Raw genomic sequence first — 23,764 nt, 5'->3', positions numbered from 1 at the left:
TGATTCGCACTGGCAAGGGGAGAGTGGCGCCGGAATGGCGGGAGCCTTGTTCCCTACGCGTCGCGGAGTCTGCACCTAGTTTGCGCTATTGCCGGCCGCCTCACGTTGCTCTCCAAACCAAAAATGTCCGTCCACTTTACTATTAATAAAATTAATTAATTATATAACATGCATAACAATTTAAAACTATTCATAATTTTACTAATATGTTATTTTTTCGTAAATGTTACCAATGCCTCAATTAAAACCAATTCCATGGATACAATAAAAAAATCTCTCGAGGAACACCAAGGGCACTTGTTAGTGAATAAAAGTAAGACCAAAAGTGTACCATTGAAAATAGCAAATGTAACGAAAATAAATTTTGTTCGTCCAAAATTAAAAAAGAAAAAGACTGAAGCGAAAATTATCACACTGGAACAGTAAGTATTATTCTAAGAAAATTATTAATATAATTATAACGAACAGATTAAATATACCAAGAACTGATTAAAATTTCCAAGCAATATAATTAGTACAACTTCTTCATCGAGTTTTAATTTTTGCATCTTAATCAAGAGTACGGAGTTGGGCAAAGGCAATAGCAGATAAACTGTTCGAAAATGAAAAGCAGTTTGTGCGACGAGACATTCTTTTAAATGGATTTGCCGATATAAAGTCCGAAGTTCGTAACGGAACGGCAATTGTGGAAAAAACTACAAATATCTTGAACGAACTATTAGAACGGCGTGGTAGAGCTGCCGAATCGATCATGAGAAAAGCAGAAGAGCTGGCTGCAAATAAAACTCCCCCTCCGTCGGATTACACCTTTGTAAGGAGTGATGTAAGTGAGATAGTTACTTAGATATTTAACAATTTATATTAGAAAAAAAATCAGACAAACTTTAAAGTAATTCAGCTTAAGAACATGTTAATGTTAACGTCCTATTGTTATAACAAAAATGTTTAAAAAATAAACATGCCAACCATGCAAAGTAAAATAAACATAAAATAAAAAAAAATCATTACGCAAAAAAAAACGATTATGAAAACGAATGACTTCAACAATTGTAAAACTATAATAAATACTTTGTTAGGCACAGTATGTATTATGAGAAACCTAATATTACTTAAGCAAAAAATGTGTTTTAGGACATAGATGTTTTAAAACAAGAGGAGAAACAGGAGAAAGACTTGGAGCTTCCTTTGAATTGCAGCAGTTTGAACAAAGTGAAACTTACGAGTAGCGTACACTTTGATGCGAATGTATCTTTAGAGTACACCAGCGTTCACGTCGCTTTAGAAGTATTTGAATGTGGTAAGAACAATTTCTCATATTTTTACTTGTTTCGTGTGATAAATCTTTGTGCTTTTATTGAATAGACATACTATTTTGTATTTTTAGAAATTATATAAAATTGAGAACTACTTATTGATCTTAACCGAAGATCAAGAATTCTATTCTGGTGTCTGACTTCGAAATTTATATTTGAGCAATTTATTTTTTATTTTGTACTGAAGAAAAGTATTTCTTATCGGAAGCCCCCATTTCTAAAAGTCTTTTATATTAATTTTGCAGTGGCATAGCGGATATGATTTTTATTCATTTTCTCAGTATGTTTTAATACTTAATTCCATTAGCCTGTAAATTTCCCACTGCTGGGCTAAGGCCTCCTCTCCCTTGAGGAGAAGGTTTTAGAGCATATTCCACCACACTGCTCCAATGCGGGTTGGTGGAATACACATGTGGCAGAATTTCTTTGAAATTAGACACATGCAGGCTTCCTCACGATGTTTTCCTTCACCACCGAGCACGAGATGAATAAACACAAATTAAGCACATGAAAATTCAGTGGTGCCTGCCTGGGTTTGAACCCGAAATCATCGGTTTAGATGAATAATCCTATCTAATAAGTTTTAAATATTTACAAGCTACAGGTTACAAAATATTAAATTTCATGTTACCATACATCCTATACAAATTCTTTAAAAAAAAAGTAAAGGTTAAAAATACCTAAATTAACGAAAATTTTAATTATAATGAGTTTCCGCCAACCCGCATTGGAGCAGCGTGGTGGAATATGCTCCAAACCTTCTCAAAGGGAGAAGAGGCCTTTATCCCAGCAGTGGGACATTTACGGGCTGCTAATGCTAATGAGTTTTATATCCTCACTTAAGAAATCAAAGATTCTCCATACAAACTTCCATCCCCTTTTCACACCCTTAATTCATGAATTCCATAATAAAACCTAACCTATTTCCTTCCCTGGGTTTTAAACTATCTTCATATCATACTTCATCTAAATCGTTTTAGTGGTTTAATCGTGAAGACCATTACTCAAAATCAAAATCAAAATGTACTTCATTCAAGTAGGCTTTTAAAAGCACTTTTGAATCGTAATTTATCCAACTATATTAAGTTAAGCTACCGGAATATAGTCCGGAATGCAGATTCTACCGAGAAGAACCGGCAATAAACTCAGTAGTTACTTTTTTCAACGTTTAAAAATACAAAATCATGTTAGTTAAATACAATTATATATCTATGTATATGTATAATATATCCTGCCTGGAAGTCTTTCGCATGTATAATGTTAATAGGGATGTATCTTTATAGATCCTCGGGTACTTGAACATGTACATTGGACAGAAGGACTACTGTCTACGTTCAGAGAAAATTACGCTCAAGATGCCACACTCGACTTTCAATACATGTGTAGTGCACAAGGTTTCTTAAGACATTATCCTGGTATGATAACAATTTACTTTAATACTCTATTGAAAATGATTACAAGAATTTCTCATATTTGCAAATCATTTGTTATTTGCAATTTTATGTCCAATGCAAAATAGCTTATCAAAAACACGAATTTCTAATTAAAATAATGATAAAACATTATGTTTTATATCTTAATCAAAATGTAAAGATAAAATTTAATGAAATATATTTTTAGCGGCCCTATGGCAAAATATGTACAAGCTGAAAACGGATGGCGAATATCTATACGACTGTAGACTTCGTCCATGGTACGTCAGCGCTAGTGGCGCCCCCCGAGACGTACTTATTCTTCTCGACGCTTCTGGTTCCATGAACTCCTCAAACTTGGTCATAGCTGAACAGTTCACACTTGCACTACTCAGCGCATTGACAGATGATGACCAAGTCAATGTACTTCGTTTCAATGTTGTGGTGGAATCGCCCATTCCATGTTTCAACGAAAAACTTGTACCAGTGAGTAACCTGATGCTATCAAATTAAGGAACTGAGTTTTTTTTAAAATGTAGAATCGATAACAGCTGATAAAAGATAGGTAATGTTTTCTTTAATGGAATTATTTTTGCGTTTGATTAATATTAATAGAGCTATTTGAATAAATATATCTCGTAGTTACTATCTGACAACGTCAATGGGCCGACAACCCTGCTATCTATAATTACACTGACTGACTCACTCACCCTTGAAACCAAAACCGACAAATCCTAAGTATTGGTGCTTAAAGATAGACTAATTCAAAATTAGTTGAAAGGAAACAGTAGACCTGACTGCAATTTTTTTTTTAATTCTTAGCAATACTGTACAGATTTGAATCCGTGTCATTTTTAGAGATTTTTATTTGATATGTATTATTTGGATTCTTTAATTGCGAACAAAACTTCCAATGCACTACAATGTATTCGCTTTATATTAGAAGTTGGGAAATATGTGGTATTTGATATATTTTTTTGACGAATCGGAATACAATTATTTTTTATTAATTACTTTTATATTTCTTCCATATTCATTAGGCGAACCATGTGAACTCTGCCGCAATGATGGCCGCCCTAAAGCACCAGAAGGCGGTGAATGAAACGAAAATGGACAACGTCCTCACATACTCGGTGCACTTACTGAATAAGCAGCGTAAGGCAAAAGACACGCCAACGTCCTGCCAACAAGCTATTGTTATGTTAACAGACAGTCTATATGATAACTATACAGAACTTATGCATCGAATCGACCCGGACGGTAGTATCAGGTAATAGTTTGTGAAGTTAGTCAATATAATTTACTAATACTATCAGCCAGCCAGAACAAAAGTTGTAAAAAGTACAAAAAAAAATTAAAATGAAATATATTTTATATTTTAACGAGCTTAAGAGTCTTAAAATGATAATAATACGCTATTTATTAGCACTGTGCTGTAAACACAATAATTGAATTTTTAAATGGCTTTATTATGTATGTACAGTTGGTGATTCTAAAAACTAAGGCGGTCCTTTTGCTTTAGGTAGAGAACGTTTTGAATTAAAAAAAATAGATATAGCTTGTGTTGTGTTAAATCGAATTTAAAACATTTTTTTAAAGAATATCTTTATATATACTATAAAATTAAAAATATATACTAAATATTTTATTTTAAGATACAACATAATTCAACATTTTACATAATTTTTACAAAATTCGTCAGACTTTTCGTCCTCTGGCTTCACGATCGCTTCGGCGTGCGTGACAACACGCGGCTGTACGCGGGATCCGCAGCGTGCGAACGCGATGGGTACTACGCGGAGCTGGTCACGGACTCCGACGTCACGGAGCAGGTGATGAGCATTCTGCGGGTCATGGAGCGCCCACTCGTGGCGCAGCGCAAGCATCGCCTCAGGGTGTACAGCGACGTATATGCTAATGTTGAGGTGAGGGTAGGACATAAACATAGATATATTTAACAAGAACATACTTATTTAATAAATATACGAAAATTTTTTAAAACATTTCTTTAATGATATAAGCTATCTTTTCATATCTCAGCATCATCATCAATTTCGGCGCAGAAATAACATTCTTACATTATTATTACATTACAATAGTACACGTGTCCGATGCCGTCCCTTCTTGAGAAAACATTTTCAGGTGGATTGATTAACCATATGGGCCATTTAGGCAGCTGGGGTGTTTATGTGGTTCATAGTATTACAAACATGTAATTAAAAAAAATTGACTTAATCTATCCTGACCGCAAACCAAAATCGAGGCAAAAAAATTGGTGTATTTATATTGGAACATCATTCCGTATCTCTTACGTATTCACCTATTCTCATTATTTTATAATACTATTAATTAACTATCTATATATACAAAGAAAATTCAGTAAAGATTGTATAATTAATAGGATCCAAGAAGGAGTGAATACTACTGGCAACAGAAAGAAAATGCTGAGCAAACCTTCCGATATGGAGAGTTACGGCGAAATAAGGACAAATTTCTCGCCACCGAGAAATTGTACGGTGACTACATCCACATACGCCAATTGGTGAGATTTATTTATGGCATTAATGATATTCCTAGGTAGGTTTCAGTGGTATATTGACTAGGAACTTGAACTAGGCTTTCAGATAGCGTTTACCAGTAACCAAGGTACTAAGATTGACAACAAATTGCCAAGGAGTAGGTAGCCGGCCAAAGTTGGAACATAATTTTGGAATAGATCAAATTTCTCTTAACTTAACGAAAATGAATTCATCTTAGATTGTGGGGTTATTTTAAACTGAACGTAGAAATTGATCATATTAGATCCATAAGCGATATGCGAATAAGTATAATTTGTTAAGGGTACTTTCATTTAAATAGCGTATCACCATTAATTCTCAACATTTAAGGTTACGGGTCAGGTCGAGTAAGCTTTCCACATACTATAAGATCATCTTATATGTCTATTTGTGTTTTCCTCTTACCATTTTCCTTGTTTATTGATGCTGTTATTATTTCAGGATAACTATGGCCACTATTATGAGGGTGAAGATGTAAACTACCGGCTGCAAATAAGCGTTTCAGTTCCCGTCTTTGATCACTCTACATCAGAAGTAAGTACCCAGAGTATTAACCAAAAAATATAAATTTTTGTCTGCGTAGATTTCTTTAATTGCGTCAAATCGTACCAACGAGGTAGCCAGATACTAATTAATTTGTCAAATGTTTAAATTCACAAAGTGGACCTGTAAACTGGATATCTATGACAGTCCATCGCTATATATTCGGACAGCTAAGCGGACGCACGAGTACCGCCAACCGTCGTCCTTATATATCCGGTGGCAGTGTTGCTATTTGTGATTTTAATTTTCTTCTAATAATATATATATTCTTTTTTCAGAATATAACTAAAATCCTGGAAGAGGTAAGTTTTAATGCACGTGCTATAAATCAATTAGTATTTCGGATATATTCCATAAATAAATTCTAGTTATCTATGACATTACAATATTTTTTTTATTCATAAGGAATGTCTCTAACTGCTTACAAACGTAGGTGAGCAATAATATTTTAAATAATCATCCTCTTAAAGATAAATTTGAATTAAAATTATCGTGGAAGTACTTCATTGTTAAAATAAGAAGTAAATAAATGTGTATTTAGATTTAAGATGTAAATTAAATTAATGTACTGATTCCAAGCAATTACGCAAATTAATTAAAATACTATCAGATGTTGTGAAGTATTTGTATTAATCGGCGACACCCTGTGAAGTCACCACTTTCTTCCAACTTCTATAAAACTAATTTATCAATGAATGAATCAATACATTAATCAGTATCTCTTAGTATCTCTCAATATGTTCGATCAACCTATAAGTGTTAGCTATTAATCATTACAATTGACATTTTTATCATTTAATGCGATACCAGGAAAAACAGAGGAATTCAACAAGAACGGTAATTATAAAGAAATATTTACCTTCGAGACTTAAAAAATTAAAACATTATATAGAATGCTAATTGTTAACAATATTTTCCGTTGAATCGCATTTTTGAATTTACGTAGAAATGACTGATAGTCGTTCTTCTTGCAGTACCCCGTTAACAGATTGCTCGGAGTGGCGGGAGTCGATATACCCATAGACCACCTCAAGCTAATCCTACCTTACTACCTAGTGAGTATTTTAATATTATTTATCTATTGTAAATATTTAACGCACTAATAACAACATCTAAAACTATTTTATATCTACTAGTTTGTTTCCTTTTTATTTTATAGCCCGTTAATCCCAGCACCCGAGGACACCCGGGATACCCACAACAGATATATCCTAAACAAAAAACGTCAGAATTCCGACGAACATTTAATATAGCATATATGTAGATGTTATAGATAACTACATGAATTATGCGTTTTATGTGTTAACAGTTTGTTTTTACAAAGAATTAAAGAATGATATATTATATTTATTATATAGATGAAATTATTTGATTTCTATAAATTATTCAAACATCTGACTGAAAAAAAATATTCAAATTATTTGGAAAATCACCAGTCCTCTGTTGCGCTATAGCGTACACCTATGAAATATAATATCTCGCTTCCACCCCCAGCGCGGCGTCGATGTAGTACACGTTTAACGCGGTCGACACCTAGCGAAACCGCAATACATATGTAAAAAATAATGATTACATTCTGTCCCGAATACGTCCCGATTCATCCAATTACGTACAAACTTTGTTATATGTATAATAACGTTGACATTTTATTCGACACTTAAATGAAGATTTCAGACACTATCATACAATTATTGGGGCGTGAATCGTATCACATAATAAGCATAGACAATGGAAAAAGCATAGCGTGGATTTAATTAATAAAATATATTGTAATAAGAATAACTATAACATGATCAATGCTGTTCCAATGTGGGCGGCTCTACCTCGTTTCCTATGTGACGTACGAATACAAATTTGTATTGGACTCGACAACGACGACTTTTCGATTCTTAATTGTCTCGAGATCTGGGTCAGATGTTTTGCGGTAGTTTAACTCTGTGTACTTAGATAAGTGGTTATCTAGGCACACGAGCGGTACTAGAGCGAGGGTCACCAATGAACGGGTATTTCCCCTTTAACCTTGAAAATAACTTAGTAACAAGAGGTAGGATTTGTTTTAAGTGCATCGAGATAAACCTGTTCAAATCATACTCATGTAGTTAATTTATCTGGCGTAAATAACACAAACATTAATTATTTAATCAAACATCTAACCACAAATCAGATTTTATTTGAACTAATATATAAAATTTAATCTACGGTTTCCATTTATAATGGCAGACATACAAAACAGATTAAAACAGGCTCGTGTAGTAACATACTCGTCTTTTATAATATTAATTTAAATGTATAGCTAATACTTGGTGGTAGGGCTTTGTGCAAGCCCGTCTGGGTAGATACCACCCAGACGATATATAGATTTATAACAAACTTGACGATAAAAAAATGACGATTTAAAAGCGCTTGTAAAAGCCTACTTTAATAAAGTATATTTTGTTTTTGAATGGAAACATAAAGAATGGGTTACACTTCTGCTATTTTTTTTTTTCCAATTAGCATTGAAAAGGCTTGACTTGCTTCATCTCACCTAACTTGCTTTCGCTCTCCAGGATATATATACGTAGACAGAAATTCGTCAACGTCTACTAAAAAATGTCTTATGAATAAAAATCTGAACTAACTACGTAATAATATCTAAACATGTAAATAAGGTGCAGATAACATGCAGTTCTGATAATAGATAATATTTATGACACGATATTGGTCATCAGAATTGTATGACGGAAAATTATTAAGTGTCTGCGTTATGCGTTCGAACACTTATATGTACTAAGAAATTCGTTTTAAAGATATAATCATTCAGATAAATATTTCTTTTTTTAATGGCCGCGTGGTTCCTGATATGTACCACAGCCTTTAGGTATCGTAAGATGTTTTCTTGTGGTTCAATCAAACAAATGTCTCTGTCCAGCCCACCTTAATAAAATATTAGCAAGGAAGCTTGCCGTCATCCTAATCAAAGAGAAGAAAGCAAAAAAGTAACAACAAAATTTACAAAAAAAATCATTAGAATTTCTACCTTTTCACTGTTATTAATCATAGTTTATTCATTATAAATATAATTCCTCTTTTTTTACTTTCACCAGCAACACTTACTCAACAATTTAAAAAATCACAAGTGAACACGAGATTTTGACCCAGTAGCTGGGCATCTACTGGCCGTTAGCTTATATACAATTTTATTATTACCATTTTGATATAAACTAATAAATAATTCACATGGAATCTATAATTTCCTTTATTCTATTTATAGCTAGGTGCTGGGGGCTCGCTGTCTATTGTGGATCATAGAGGCAACATTGTAATACACGAGAACGCCAAAGTTGTGGTGAGTAAAATACAATACATAAAAAATATATTTAGATATTTTGATTAACATGTAAAACAAGATTAAACACTTAATTTGAATGCAAACTTTATAAATGAGTTTATAAGTCAATCCATTTAATTTCGTGTATTTAGGAAATAATCGAATTCAACAAATCTCATCTAATTTTACCACTGATATATGTTATACTTTAGGTTACAGTCTCCTATTAAATTATAAACGTAATGTCCAACTTGCAACTTGCTAGCGCAACCGTCGCTTCATCGGTTAATACACATCACAGCAGCGAACGACGTCTTATAAAGAAGTCGATAAACAGTATTCGCGTGTAACGGTTTTCGGAGAGCTAGTATTACTTTAACAAGACTATTTTATAACGAAAAGGCAACAACAGGGAAAGGAATACACAATGGAACTTTTCCCTCTCCATCGGACATTCAAATACCTGGCACGGATATATCTTACCACAATTGGTGATCGACCATTTAAAATGATGCCACCTTTTATGTAACCCTTTCTAATTTCTCAGAGACAAAACAATCCCCAGAAAAAAAAAAACTAAAAATTAAGCAGAGCTGTCTTATATTAAGAAAATATTTAAGAAAAATAATGTTGCTCTCACTGACGACAATACAAATGTTTGGCATACTGACACTCGATCTTTACGCTCTAATGATAATAAGTCTGAATGACTAATAAGTTTCGCCTACGGTGACAAAATATAGAGGACGATTTACAATAATATATGTATAAATGCAGACTAAATAGTTATTGTGCCTAAGGGTAGACACAAACACAGTGGCATTTCTTCTTCGAAATTGGCAAATATCTGAAAGACATATGCCAATTTCGATGATCACAAAACAACAATATGGCGATAACACTCAGCCCAGGGTATGTTCTGTAGAGTAAAATAAACTTAATTTATTACCTTGAAACAACAAAACCAAGTCGTTCCTCACTTTGCGTCTGGTTATTAGTATTGTATTTGTTGTTTATGTAATAAAGGATGAAGGACCTATTTTTTTATAAATACATTTGATAAAAACAACTGATACGAGAAATTAGATATGAAATTATTTCCTGTCTACACGTTTGCTTAAGCGACACTATCTAAAGAAAGTAAATTAGATAAAAATGAAACACAATTTTAAATTAAACAAATTCGCATTAAAAATTAACAAGGTAATCATTAATTTTGTATAAAAGTCAAAACTATTGTAGCTTAGCGTATAAGTGGTCGGATATGCCAACTGATAGAAAGTGGATACCACTGCCCATAGACTTTGGGGCTATAATAAATACTAACCACTCTTAACATGCGTTTCCAACCTTGGCAGCTAAGTTGTTATGTCCCTTGTGGCTACAGTTACACGAAACCTATTCCAACGGAAGTAGGAAAAAAGAGAAACAAACCTTAGATATTTCATGCGATTTGCTAATAACACGGCTATATCTTGCATCACAAAAGTTTATGATTAATACATATATCTTTATTTATAATACAACACGATTGCACTACTTATTTCTACTTTAATTTTACTTCCAAAATTCCGATAACAGTTTCGGCGACGTCCAAAACGCCATTTTTTCGCAAATTCATAGTGAATATCATAGATTAAGCAAGCTCTCGACTCGATTAAGTGACATCAAATTAATGCTATTGCGTTAATTTGATGTCACTTAATTTTATCTGTTATGGTTGGAATAGATAATAGCTAACTCACCCTTAAAACAAGAACACAATAATACTAAGTATTGCTGTTTGGTAGTAGAACATGTTATGAGTAGGTAGTAGCTACAATGACGAGCTTACAGAAAGACCTACTACCAAGTATTAGAATTTCATCGTTGGGAAATTATCATTGTTTTTTATATAGGATATCCACGTAAAGAACTGACTATGATCCTGCAGGGACCTTGGAATTGGTGCTTTGCCCGTTCGGACTCGGTTTTAGTATTAGTCCTTGTAAGTGGTTAAATATATCCAGATTACTTTTAATGCTATCATAACGTTTTAATGCTTCGTACTTACATAAGGGTAGAAGACCTCTGAGACTTGAATTAAATGTACCAGATATTACCAGATCCGGCCCTGGTTCCGCCACATAATAGCTAGTCCACCTTCGATAAAATTGTTTATTATAAGAAAATATTTTAATCTTATGTCTGGCAATCTGCATATAGACAATTTTATGAGCTCAGTAATTCCTATTATATGATTAATATTTTGATTTATAATAATTACAGTTATCTTATCTATAAATCAACAAGCAAACATTTGGTGTCGCTATTTGAAGTTTTTGTAATACTTACCTAATCTATTGTTCACAATATGAGCTTATGTTCATTTTTCTTCGGAACAAAAAGGGCGAAAAATGTAGAGTTACTGCCGCTCACACAAAATATAGCATAGCATAGCATAGCATATAATATTCGGCAAAAGAAAAAGTGATTTTGTTATCTTACGTTATTGATAAAGTTTGCAGTCGTCATCATACTAATATTATAAAGGTTAGTTTTGTTTGTTTGAGACGGATGAAGACGAGCTGAATATAGTTTATTTTAATATATCATTATGAATTTGAGTAATTTTTTCCCGCATAAAGTCAAGATATATAGCTAAGTGTACATTAATGTCGATTTGAAGTCATTGTCTAAAAAATAATATGAATAATAACGATAATTTTTTATAAATCACAACATGATTAAATACGCTTAATCTTTCTAATTTTCAAATCACTGATGTGAAATCTTTCATTGTTAAGACTCGAGTCTAAGCTCTTAAGTACCTTTATCAATTATTATTGACAAAATTATTCATGTAGACTTACTCATTAATAAAACATGATAACATTTTGATTTAAATGTTTTTTTCTATTATTGCGCTGTAAAATATACAGGGATAACGTAACGATGTTGTTTTTTTTTGTTTTTATAGCATTTTTGAGGAAAAAAAATCAAAAAATATTGAAATAATAGCTTATAATCAGAAGAAAAAATAGATTTTAATTGATACTTTTTTGTAAATAAATTTTTGTAGTGCCATTTTTGACTAATTTTGAAAAAACGTAATACCTCAAAAATGGTTCACTTTTGCATATGGGGGTTAAAATTATCGCAATGATAGGGGATCATCTCCTAACGGTAATACATCGAATTACTAATAGTCCTGTATGTATATATATATAAATATATATATAAATTATCAATGCGTATTTGTTTACAAATATAAGCAATCGTACATTTTCATAAAAAAAAAAAACAAAGGAAGTAGACACGATTGCCTCGCAGTCCACTCTTCACTTCACATTGGCAAGAAACACAGTAATAACTCCGCCAATTCTTGAGTCCATTAATACATCGTGTACGTTTTATTATAATATCCGGATCCCTTTATAGTAGTGAGATGAGAATACACATTATACAAACATACTCTATTTATTTACATATATGTTAATATCCTTTAAAATACGAATTTCAAACAGATTTGATATTTTGTATGTTCTAAATCTTTTGGTCTTTGTGTATTTTTATCATTAATATAAAATTTAATTATGTAATATGCCTAATCTATTATTTATTTATTTTTTGACATTATATTTAAATTTATTAAAAGACCCAGTTAGAAACGACTATGGTAGGATGGATTTTCTTTGCAAAGTCAGAAACGAAGTGTTATAAGTTTACATTTTCTCCTCGTGTCTATACAATGATTGTCACTGTTTATTTATATTATTGTGAACATACATAGTATTGTTGTAAACATATTGGGAAGCAATTTTAAGTATACTCACTTAATTAAAAACATCGCGAAAGGGGTCTCGAGTCAAAGGTAATAAGTAGATCAGCTCTCTTTTACAGAATAAAAACAGTTTCAATACCGTTACTCCAAGCAAAATGCCGCAAGACACAATACTATAAAAATTGACACAGTTCACTAATCGAAAAGTATCAACATCAGATAGTTGACTAAGATTTCAAACCGCGTACGGGGTGGAGCTGAGTCTAAAGGATGGAATTGATACAGTTGTAGAAAACTGCACCGTAAGCCCAAATTCGACGGCAATTTTTAAAGAATTGTAACTAGAGAGTTTTGTTGATAATGTATTTATATTTTCCATACCTACTATCAAACATTCATGTACATCTTAATGTTATCTAGCAGATAATACAGTAAATAATATTATAAAATATTAAATTTCATCTAATCATTAAAAAAACCATGCGTTTTAATTTCGTATAATTATTTTTTTTCAGTTCGATGGCGACATTTTAAAACCAGGATACCGTACAGTCGACTTTTTAGATGTCGAGCAGCCCGCTGCAGATCGTTTGCCGCGTGATTATCCAGAAGATTGGTACGAGGTGAGGTTATTAGTTATCCAATAGATTAACTTGTAGTATTAATAGAGATACTTTCGGCTTCTCCCAGTTACACACAATTGCAGTTTCTTTCAAATAGTGATATTATATAATAGTATAATAATTCACTATCCATTTTCCTGAGTAACTACAGTTATCCACAGGGTCGTAGGCTCTTATTGCCCGTGCGAAGTCAGAGAAATTTTAATATTCTGTTCTTGTTTGTTTAATAATAAAAATTAACGTCGCTTTGTCTTATACCGAATATCTTGCTGATAATCAGATGGAGATTAAATATTATTGCGTCCGATTAAATAAAATTAAAAAAAAAGCAATTACTTATAGTAATCTTCGTCTAGATTCGTATTCGTCGAAAAATAAATATTTTTTCGCGAATCATGATTCTAGGTACATATATATTTAATTAATTACAACTAATGTAATAACCTAGACAATAATCAAACCCGGACTGACAGAATCTGCCTGAGGAAGCTTGAAGCATCGTCGGGAATAAGCACCAAATCTTCTCCTCCTGGAAAGGAATACTTTGGCACAGCCTATGCCATTTAGTTTACTCATCTATTCATCTTAAAATTATAATCTGTGCCCCCTTGGCACAAATAAAAGCCGAATCAAAAAAAAAAGAATAAACTTGGAATTACTGAATTCTGATTGAGTTCGCCAGAGCAATATCAGGCACAAACGTCTCATAAGTTAGTTCGCATAATTAGGCGTGGTTAAAAAATTTTGAGCGATTGTGACCAGGAATTTCTTTTCTTCTGTTTAAATAAATCGAATTTAATATACAATAGTCAAGGCTATACATTTATTAATCGCATTAAAATACACACGTTCCGGATTATCTGCAAAAAGGTGCGGGTAATGCTACTTAAGTAAAGGTCAACAGATAAATACATCTTCCGGTTATTAACTATGTCACAATTTATTATATTTATCAAAAGTTTATATGAAATAGAAAGATATAAAGGGATTAATTATAAGGAACAGAAAAGACAAATCTTAGCTATAGTTGAATATGTATTTTCGTTTGAGAAAAGACTATCTTTTTAGTAGACTAAATTCTTAATCTTCTATATAGAATCTTGCGGCATTAAATTCTTTACATGCCGATTCAAATGCTTATACAAGCTTACTTGAATTTAATTTTTTTATGCCTTCTTCTTTATTAGTTCCGAAAAGAGTTAGTTGTCGATCATCCCAGTGGACACAGAACAATGGAAACTAAAAGCATCTTCGAAAGCGGTATGCGAGCGATCTTAGAGAAAAAAGACTACTATTGGAAGAGAGTGATGGACCATTACACGGTAGTAGTTGCTCTTCCAAAATATAACACGAGACACGCCGTTCCTGACGCAGCCTTCACACAGCAGCTAGCTAAAGAAACATTTAAGATATTGCACGACACTGAGTTTTCCGTACATCCAGAATGGTATGTATATTTATCAGCTAGACTAGCACCTTGTAATATGCAATGTTCGTGTAAACAAGTGCACTCTATTCCATAATTAAGAATACGATGGGATGTAAAATCCGTCACCGTAACCGGACACAAAAATTCGGAAAAATATGTCAACGTCCTTCAAGTAGTATTAAATAAAGAAATCGCGTATTCTTTAGGGTTTGTTTATTTTTGACTATACCTAAGTACGCATTGCATATGATCTGTACACTAGAAATTGTTAGCATATATAAACTGAAAAAGAAAACTACCTTAGTATTATTATACTTTTTTTTATGATATCGATAGGCGAACGAGCAATTGAGCCACCTGATGGTAAGTGGTCACCACCGTCCACAGACAACGGCGTTGTAAGAAATATTAACCATTCCTTACATCACCAATGCGCCCCCAATCTTGGAAACTAAGATGTTACGTCCCTTGTGCCTATAGTTACACTGGCTCACTCACCCTTCAAACCGGAACACAACAATACTGAGTACTGCTGTTTGGCGGTAGAATATCTGATGAGTGGGTGGTACCTACCCAGATGGGCTTGAACAAAGCCCTGCCACCAAGTATACTCTTATATAAACATATCAATTAAGTGCATACATTTCAGGTTGTACTGTCAATATGTCGACCCACATTTTGAAACAAAAAAGGAAGAAATAATCCACTTCATCAAACGAAGACGAGACGAAGCGAACTTCGCTATGAGGAAAATAAAGCATCTCTTTTCGCCAATTAAACCGTCTCTTCTGGAAAAAACTTACCAATGTATTTATAATGTTATATATTAATAGCGTAAGCCGATTTTTGTCCCAGTTATTACGGCACGACACTTGCACATAAAAAACCGGTTATGGTCTCATTTCAAAGATGGCGCTTAACTAAATTGTTACGATTTTACAAAGAATTAATTTTTAAAGAGCGGAAATAAGTAAGCCGGGTAGAGAGCGGTAGTATAGCTGTATAAGAAAAACAAAACGTTAACATAATTAAAATAAACTGTTTTCGACAAACTCCTAACTGAACTAGTGTATACTATTTGTCATTAAAATTTCATTCAGATAAGGTTTCATAATTTTGTTGCCAAATGTAGAAGAGTGACTTATATAAAAAAAAAATAATCAAAGGTTCAATCATAGATGTCGAAATTCCTTGAAAATGCAAACCCAAACGACTGAGTTGAAATTTTGATAATAATATTTATCATTCGCAGCAATCTTTGACATTGCAAATAAACTTCGATTAGCACAAATTATACCATACATATTAACTTATTGTACAGAGTATATAGTGCTAATGAGTTATCTTTACTCAGCACATCAACTATCACTGCGATCAGCGTATCCTCACTGACGGCACAGATAATACAATTATTATTAAATTATGATAAAAACAAAATCAAACCATCCAATTATTTTATTTATTTATATCTAAAATTTTAAGTATCACTACATAGTATAAAACAAAATCGCTTCCGGCTGTCTGTCTGTCCCTGTGTATACTTAGATGTTTAAAACTACTACGGATTTTGATGCGGTTTTATTAAAATAGATAGAGTGTTTCAAGTATAATGTACTACAGTATTGTACACCATGAAAAGGTCTACCAAAAAAATTCCGAGATGGTATATGTCTATCTCTTAGGGATAACCCTCAATAACCATTTTTATCCTTCACTTTTGACGAGAGAGCCATTAGGCTTATTTAGGAAGCGATTCTAAGCAATAAAGCATAAGTTCTTATCCAATTAAGTACATTAAATACATTGTGCATTTATATAAATCAACGTGGCCCTTTACACCATATAATTTTAAATGAAATATTTTCGGAGATAATACAGATTTTAAATGCAGGGTCATAGTGGTTTGTATTGTCTAATGAGTAATGACAAAAAAGCGGTGAAAATTGTATATAAATCCATTCTGCAGTATATTTAGTATCAGCATCGCACCCGTGGGAAGCCGGAGCGGGTCGCTAGTTTAATATAAATATTAATTGAATACAATTTTGTCCAGGTAATGAGGACTTAATGGCCCGTCTATGCAAGGAGATAATCGCCACTGGCCCGTGGATGGAGATAGACAACATCGAGGGAGAACATTCGCTGGGCTCCATTACGACATTCTTTGCTAGTGGTATTTATATCAACCAATCGTTGTGCTCATGATATTGCTAGTCTAGGTTTATCAATATGGCTGACATTTATGTCAGTTTTTGATTAAACGTTATTTTACTATTTTGTTACTGTTGGGGATAAAAACATAGTAAAAATCGTCAGACAACATACAGTCTGTGAACTTTTATAACAATTTTCGTAGTACATATTTCTCCTATGAATCAAAACATATCACTCATTATATGAAATGAAATCACATCTCAGACTGAATTAACGCTGAGAAACAGCGCGAACGTGAGTGTGGGTAGCTTAGCCGTCTTAATCTTACTTTAATTAATTAGTTTCGTTACAACGGTGTAATCACTGCTTACAGTATGACATAAATCTTTTCCCCAGAAAGTGGTTTAATGCGATGGGCGGTACACCGCGCGACTAGTGCTCACGCGGAGCCTCCCTCCGGTGACCTGTGGTCGCACGGCCCCGCTGAGCCGTGGTACCGCCGCGCCGCCGCTGCGCCTGACACGCTTGTCGTGCACACGCCCGTCGCGCCCGCGCGCGTACACAGGAACAGCTTCCTGCCGCCACCGTCGGTGAGTTCGCCTACTCCCCTTAACAAAACTAATCGGCTAGGATGCTACAAACCACAGCAGCTCCAACACTAAGCCTGCTATAAATACAATAGTCTACAGGTCAGTAATGAGATTTTTACCAATCATCATCATGATATACTAATCATATCTATATACAGACATAACTTTAAGACGAATCATTATCATAAAAAACTGAATGTTTTTGAATACCAAAAAAAACTACACCAAAAATAGCGCTGAACTGAATACTGGATTTATGGTTGCCAAAGAATTACGATTAGTAACTTTGAGGATAACACACTATTCCACAGTAATAATCCTTTTCAATTAAAAAGTATATAAGCTTCCGTGAAATCCTTTCGCAAATGAAATAAATATTTGAATATGCAGTAGACGAATAAATTTACTGTGATAAATATGTGAAATTAGGGTACATGAGTACTTAAGAGAAATTTGTAGGAATGGTACAGAATACTCAAAATTGATGCACATACGGCCAATTAATGGCCTCCTTTTTCTGAAAATTGATTAAAAGCTAACTAAAACAATACTACAACATAAATGAATACGAAGTAAAGTTTTATATTTTTCGTGCAACTCCATTTGCGAATATTGTAATAATTTTCAGATTCCATCATCATCGTTATCGGATCTTTGTATCTTTAATGGAATCTATAATAAAAAAATGTAGCGATAACGGCTGCATTTATAAATACATTATGTATGTTTATGAATTATTATCACCTACACGCTAAAAGTCACCATTTGTCGTATCCCCACGATTTGAGAACATTCCCATTACCGCCACAGCTAATATCGGATTGACGTTGATGTTTCAAGTCTCGTTCGGTTCAGCGGTCAATTGGCAAAAAGCTTGGTGTGCTCCACAAGGCAAGATATCACTTCACGTTAAACTCGCCGAAAACTATACAAGGCGAAAGTTCGGCCTCACATAGAGTACTGCTCTCACCGCTGGGCGGGTGCTCCCCAGTACCAGCTTTCTGCTTTTGACGATATTCAACGCAGTGGCTTGAATTATCGACGATCAAGCCCTATTCGATCTACTTGATCCTTTGGCTTTGTGTAGAGATGTTGGCAACGTTAAGAATTACCAATTCACATAAAGAGAAACTTGGATCATCTAAGATCATTCTTTCCACGCACGTACTGATTGTGGAATTTCACCTGAGGTTTTCCCGGTGCACAATAATCTAGGAGTATTCAATTATACTCAATAAACCTTTTTTCTATTTTATGAATTTTCTGACATACTAGCTAGGTGAGCGATATCAGTGGCTCACGGCAGCTCGCACTCTGGGACATACCAATGCGGGAGTTTTCGGTGTCGCCGGCTACCACTTCCATCCCAAACATTTAGAGGACCTGCTCAACTCCGTTACTAATTTACGTATCCTGGATGACGTAAGTAAATTTAAACTATAAATATATAGGTATTTCTCGATAACATATTTTCGTTGTCTGATCAAAATTATGCCCTTTTTATTTAGAAATTTTAGTATGACTATCTGTCTGTAAATATTTTATTTCATTTACCTTCCTGTTTCAAAGGCAGGCACAATTTGAATATTTAGCCATATGTATAGTTTGGATAGGCCTTTATAATATTATTTTTAATTTGTGATAGCATTTGTAATATAATACATACATTAAATATGTACAAACTAAAATTGTTTCAACTAATGCTAGTGCGATGAGGAGGATGAAGATGATTGCGACGCGCGTTGCGACGGCAAGGACTGGTCCTGTGTTCTCATCGACGAAGGGGCGTGGATAGTGTCCAACGTGCGTGAGGACGACGAGGAAGAAGAGGAAGAGCCGCTGAGAGAACATCTTGCTAACTCGCACCCTGCCGCGATGGCAGCGCTGCTTAATGCAAATATATTTAAATTGAGCTGGATACATGATTATCAGGGTGTTTGTTTCCCGCCTAAGAATGAAAAGATATATTCGAGAGCTCCGGTTAGTGACGGACATGTGCATTTATACAAATAATTTATTAATATTATAAAAGCTAAAAAGCAAATACATCTAACTACCTGAACAAACCTAAACCATCACCACCTTCCATAAAGATCATTAATAACCACCAAATATAGGAACTAAGATGTTACGTCCATTGTAATGTAATTGTAAATATAATTTTTGTAAATATGTATAATAAAATATTCTAAATATCCCACTGCTACAAGACATTCTCTCCTCTCGCTCTCAAGCACATAAAAATACAGCAGTATTTTTGCTTGCTGAATGAAATGGAAAATAGGTAAATGTACCTCTGGTGAGGTACCATCCACTCATTAGATATTCTACAGCCAAACAACAGTATTGTTGTATTCCGGCTTGAAGGCTGAGTGAGCCAGTGCAACTACAGACACAGGGACATTACATCTTAGTTCCCAAGGTTGGTGGTGCATTGGTGAATATTTCTTACAGCACCATTGTCTATGGGCGTGGTGACCACATACCATCCATGTATAATTTGACGTTTGCCTATCTGTAAAAAGAATAAACACGTTTAAACCAAAATTAACTAAAAATTATTTACTTTACAGTCGCTACCTTCTTTAGTGAGGTCAGCTTGGCATTCTGTGAAGATGCTCATACGCGCCACTGAACATGTTCTCACAGTTGTCACTTTACTATATTCCAGTGAGTTTGTTGTTGTTTTACGTTCACACCTAATTTCTAGTTATGACAGTGTTTCGACACTGTACCCATCACGAGCAGACAATCCAGTGACACTATGTCAAAAGAATATAAAATAAAAAAAAATATAGAAGGTTCGTTTTTAAATAGTTGAATATAATATTTTAAATAAATTATTACTAAACTGAGTTCGATGCTCCAAAAGCAGCATGGTCGATACATTTTGATTTCATTATTAATGATTAATTTTATCAACTTTACATTAATCAATTATGATTAATAGCACAAAGAATCACTTTTATAGCTTGATTGGCCACGGTAACAGCAAAACATCGAGACGAGCAATGTTAATATGTTGAAGTGGAAAGTTACTGATGCAAACAGTCGATAAAGTAACACAAAGTACATGTCCCATTGCTGGACTAAGGCCTTCTCTAATTTTAAAGGAGAAAGCTAGAGATTACGCCACCACTCTGCTCCAATGTGAATTGACGGATACATGTGGCAGAATCTCATCCACCATTTGTAGGTTTCCTCAGGTTTCCGAGGTGAATGGTGAACAAATGTGCTTAACATGACAATTCAGTGGTACTTGTCCGGGTTTGTACCTGCAATCGCCGATTAAGTTTCACATCTTCTAATCACTTACCTAGTAGGTATATATTTAAGTTTTATAGCTAATATAACTTTTGTGAAATTCAGGTGTTCTCGTAAAGAGCGACACGGAAGCCGAAAAAGAGAAGCGTCGCAGGCGTCTGCGCCGCGACTACGAGCGCGAGAAGTACGAGCGCCTCTACGACAAACGAGTGCTCGTCAACAGGACGCGCTTCACCGCCTGCGACCGCTCTCGCGCCCTCTACGAACTGCAGGTGCGCTATCACGCATATATTTATATTTGTAGAATTTCGAACGCGTTTTTTCAACATTATTAAGTAGATATGCTTTATACCTATGCCAAATTTCACGAAATATTCGTGTCATCTTATTAAAAATTGCATTTCAGCACTAGTATCTCAATACCAACGTATGTAATTATAATATTTAATATTTTGTGCACATTTTTTTTTTATTTTTCACAGCGTACTCCAAAAGCAATGGAAGCTCTAAGGCGGACCCCCCACTTGTGCAAGTGGCCTCTAGTCGGCGCAGAAGTTCCGAATACCAACCTGCTCCTGCTGGCGATCTACAACGGATGTCAACACTCTGGAAAACCTGTCAATGATCCATTCACCAATGAACCGGTATATATATTTCAATAGCATCAGTGATCGCAGCTCGAACCTCTCACAACGAGTACGATAGCAGTTTAGTATACTCGTATAGTACGATTGAGCCGAAGCAACTGGGACGCAGGTGCCGCTGTCGGAGCTGGCGCAGGCGGCGGGCGGCGCGCGGCGCGGCACGGCGGCGGCGCGGCTGGCGTGTTGGCGCAACCGCGTGCCGCTGCCCGCGCGCGCGCCGCACACGCGCTGCTTCCCGCACGACTTCGCTTACGTGAGCGCTCCTCTGTGCACCCGTGGTGCCCGACCTTTGGAGTTGGCCGGCACTAAGCCTTTACTTTTTAATGAGAAAGAGAATATTTGCAATCACGAATCGAATCGAAATCGAATCACGTAAAATACAAAGAAATGATTTTATTGTTATATAACAAACTCGTCGCCCGCGGCTGCGCTCGCATTTTAGGGATTGGTCGCCAGGAGTTAGGTATAAAAAAGCTTGTTGTTTAAGCTTTCTTCATATCAAATTTCATCAAATTCGTTTCAGTGGTTTGTTCGCGAAAGAGCGACAGGCAGTCAGACTCACACTAAGATACTTTCGTTATTTACAATATTAAGTATAAAAGAAGTTTTTAACAGTTTATTTTCTCACTTACTTAAAGCGGTATTACCGTTGTGAACCAGTGACTTAACAAAGAGAAATGAAAATTTTGGAACTTGTCACAACGTAAATAACATGAAATCCATCGATATTGAATGATTTGATCAGATAAGATTTAACTAAGATAAGACATTAACTAAACTTGGACAAGGATTTGTCAGACAGTAGACCAATAGACAAAACTATTCACCTTTATCAAATTAGTTACGTCGTTTTATAGTGTTTATTCGCGGAATAATATTCTCCAAGATGTAGATTATTGCTACTTCACTCTATTTCGATAAAATCTATGATGCTATCATTTAATAATTCTGCTTATCTCATTATTTAAAAGTTAAATAGCAAATAACGGTGATACGATATTTTGATACATGTGTTCTTTTAATGTATGTAATGTATGTATTTTATTATAATCAAAAACAATTTATTCTATAAAAAGATTCCACAGTTATTTTTAACTCGGCTCATATCAAAAAACGCATATAACTCAATACAAGATGATATTAAAGATAAAAAAGCGTCGACGAAGTATTTATTGAGTTCTGGGCAGGATATCAAAAAATTCAATTGTAACTGAAATGTAAATACTACTGAGTTTCTAGCCGTTTCTTCTCGGTAGAATCTACTTTCCGAAACGGTGCTAGCTTTACATTTAATTCAACACTGTATCATGAGGATTCAAAAGTTTTATGAGCCGACTTGAATAAAAAATATTTCGATTTTGGTTTTTGATTTTATCATTTCACGAATAGCTCTACTGACCGGCTAACTAGTTATTTTTATTCTGTTTTCAGGAAGTGGGCTATCGACAATGTGGCCCTTGGCTCCCAGACCCCGACTCCGCTAGCAATATTCACCTATCAATTATTCTATCAATTATTATGTTTTTCAATTTTTTTATATAATTGTAAAAATAATTTAAATAATAATCATGTATAAAATATCATTTAAAAAACGCTCCTGTTGTTAAAAATGTTGAAATGAAACACATTTACCACATTCCTTAGTTTGTTTTATTAAATATAATTATTTGGTTCGGAAATGTATTACATACTTATAGTGATAAAGTTAGCAAATCACCAAGCTGTCGACATTTCCTTTGAGAACTTTAATTAGACGTTAATTTTCTTTTGGAATGTTCAAAATTTCAATAGAATAGAATTATTTCAATAGAATTATTATGTGACACAATATTATACTAAAATTACATTTTAAATTAAATAAAAAGAACTAAATACATAGGTAATAATTATGTTACGACTTCTCCGTAAGCGTAATAATGGCAGCTTTAGGTAAATAAATTAACTCAAACGAAAGTACAATAACAACATTATTCCTTACTTCCTTAGTTTTAAGTCCTCATATTATAATTCTATTGAAATAAATCTTATATAAATTGGTGGGTTACAGTTACTACGAATAAACGATATTAGTAGCATAGAAAAATAATTAATTTGTATTAGGTTCCTAAAAGGCTATTTACTTACGGAACGAATTGAACGGAACGGAACGGAAATTATTGGC

At 34.0% G+C, this 23,764-nt stretch overlaps 1 protein-coding gene across 1 annotated transcript; it reads left to right on the top strand.

The window, feature by feature from the left end:
* Positions 1 to 255: 255 nt before the first annotated feature.
* LOC125067887 (voltage-dependent calcium channel subunit alpha-2/delta-3-like) lies at positions 256 to 23,190 on the top strand. The gene is made up of 25 exons (XM_047676783.1): positions 256 to 422; positions 559 to 823; positions 1,132 to 1,297; positions 2,597 to 2,728; positions 2,934 to 3,211; positions 3,766 to 3,995; positions 4,428 to 4,650; positions 5,127 to 5,267; positions 5,725 to 5,817; positions 6,105 to 6,128; positions 6,637 to 6,663; positions 6,801 to 6,881; positions 9,080 to 9,154; positions 13,415 to 13,522; positions 14,710 to 14,969; positions 15,601 to 15,758; positions 17,005 to 17,124; positions 17,502 to 17,695; positions 18,971 to 19,117; positions 19,403 to 19,675; positions 20,269 to 20,365; positions 21,065 to 21,231; positions 21,442 to 21,603; positions 21,731 to 21,856; positions 23,035 to 23,190. The coding sequence occupies exons 1-25, from the start codon at positions 256 to 258 to the stop codon at positions 23,143 to 23,145; spliced, it is 3,825 nt and encodes a 1,274-aa protein (XP_047532739.1). The 3' UTR covers positions 23,146 to 23,190.
* The last annotated feature ends 574 nt before the right edge of the window (positions 23,191 to 23,764 follow it).

This window comes from Vanessa atalanta, chromosome 12 (assembly GCF_905147765.1).
Source record: "Vanessa atalanta chromosome 12, ilVanAtal1.2, whole genome shotgun sequence".
Classification (NCBI taxonomy): domain Eukaryota; kingdom Metazoa; phylum Arthropoda; class Insecta; order Lepidoptera; family Nymphalidae; genus Vanessa; species Vanessa atalanta.
Note: the sequence above shows the minus strand (reverse complement) of the source record. Positions and strands in the feature narration are given on the sequence as shown.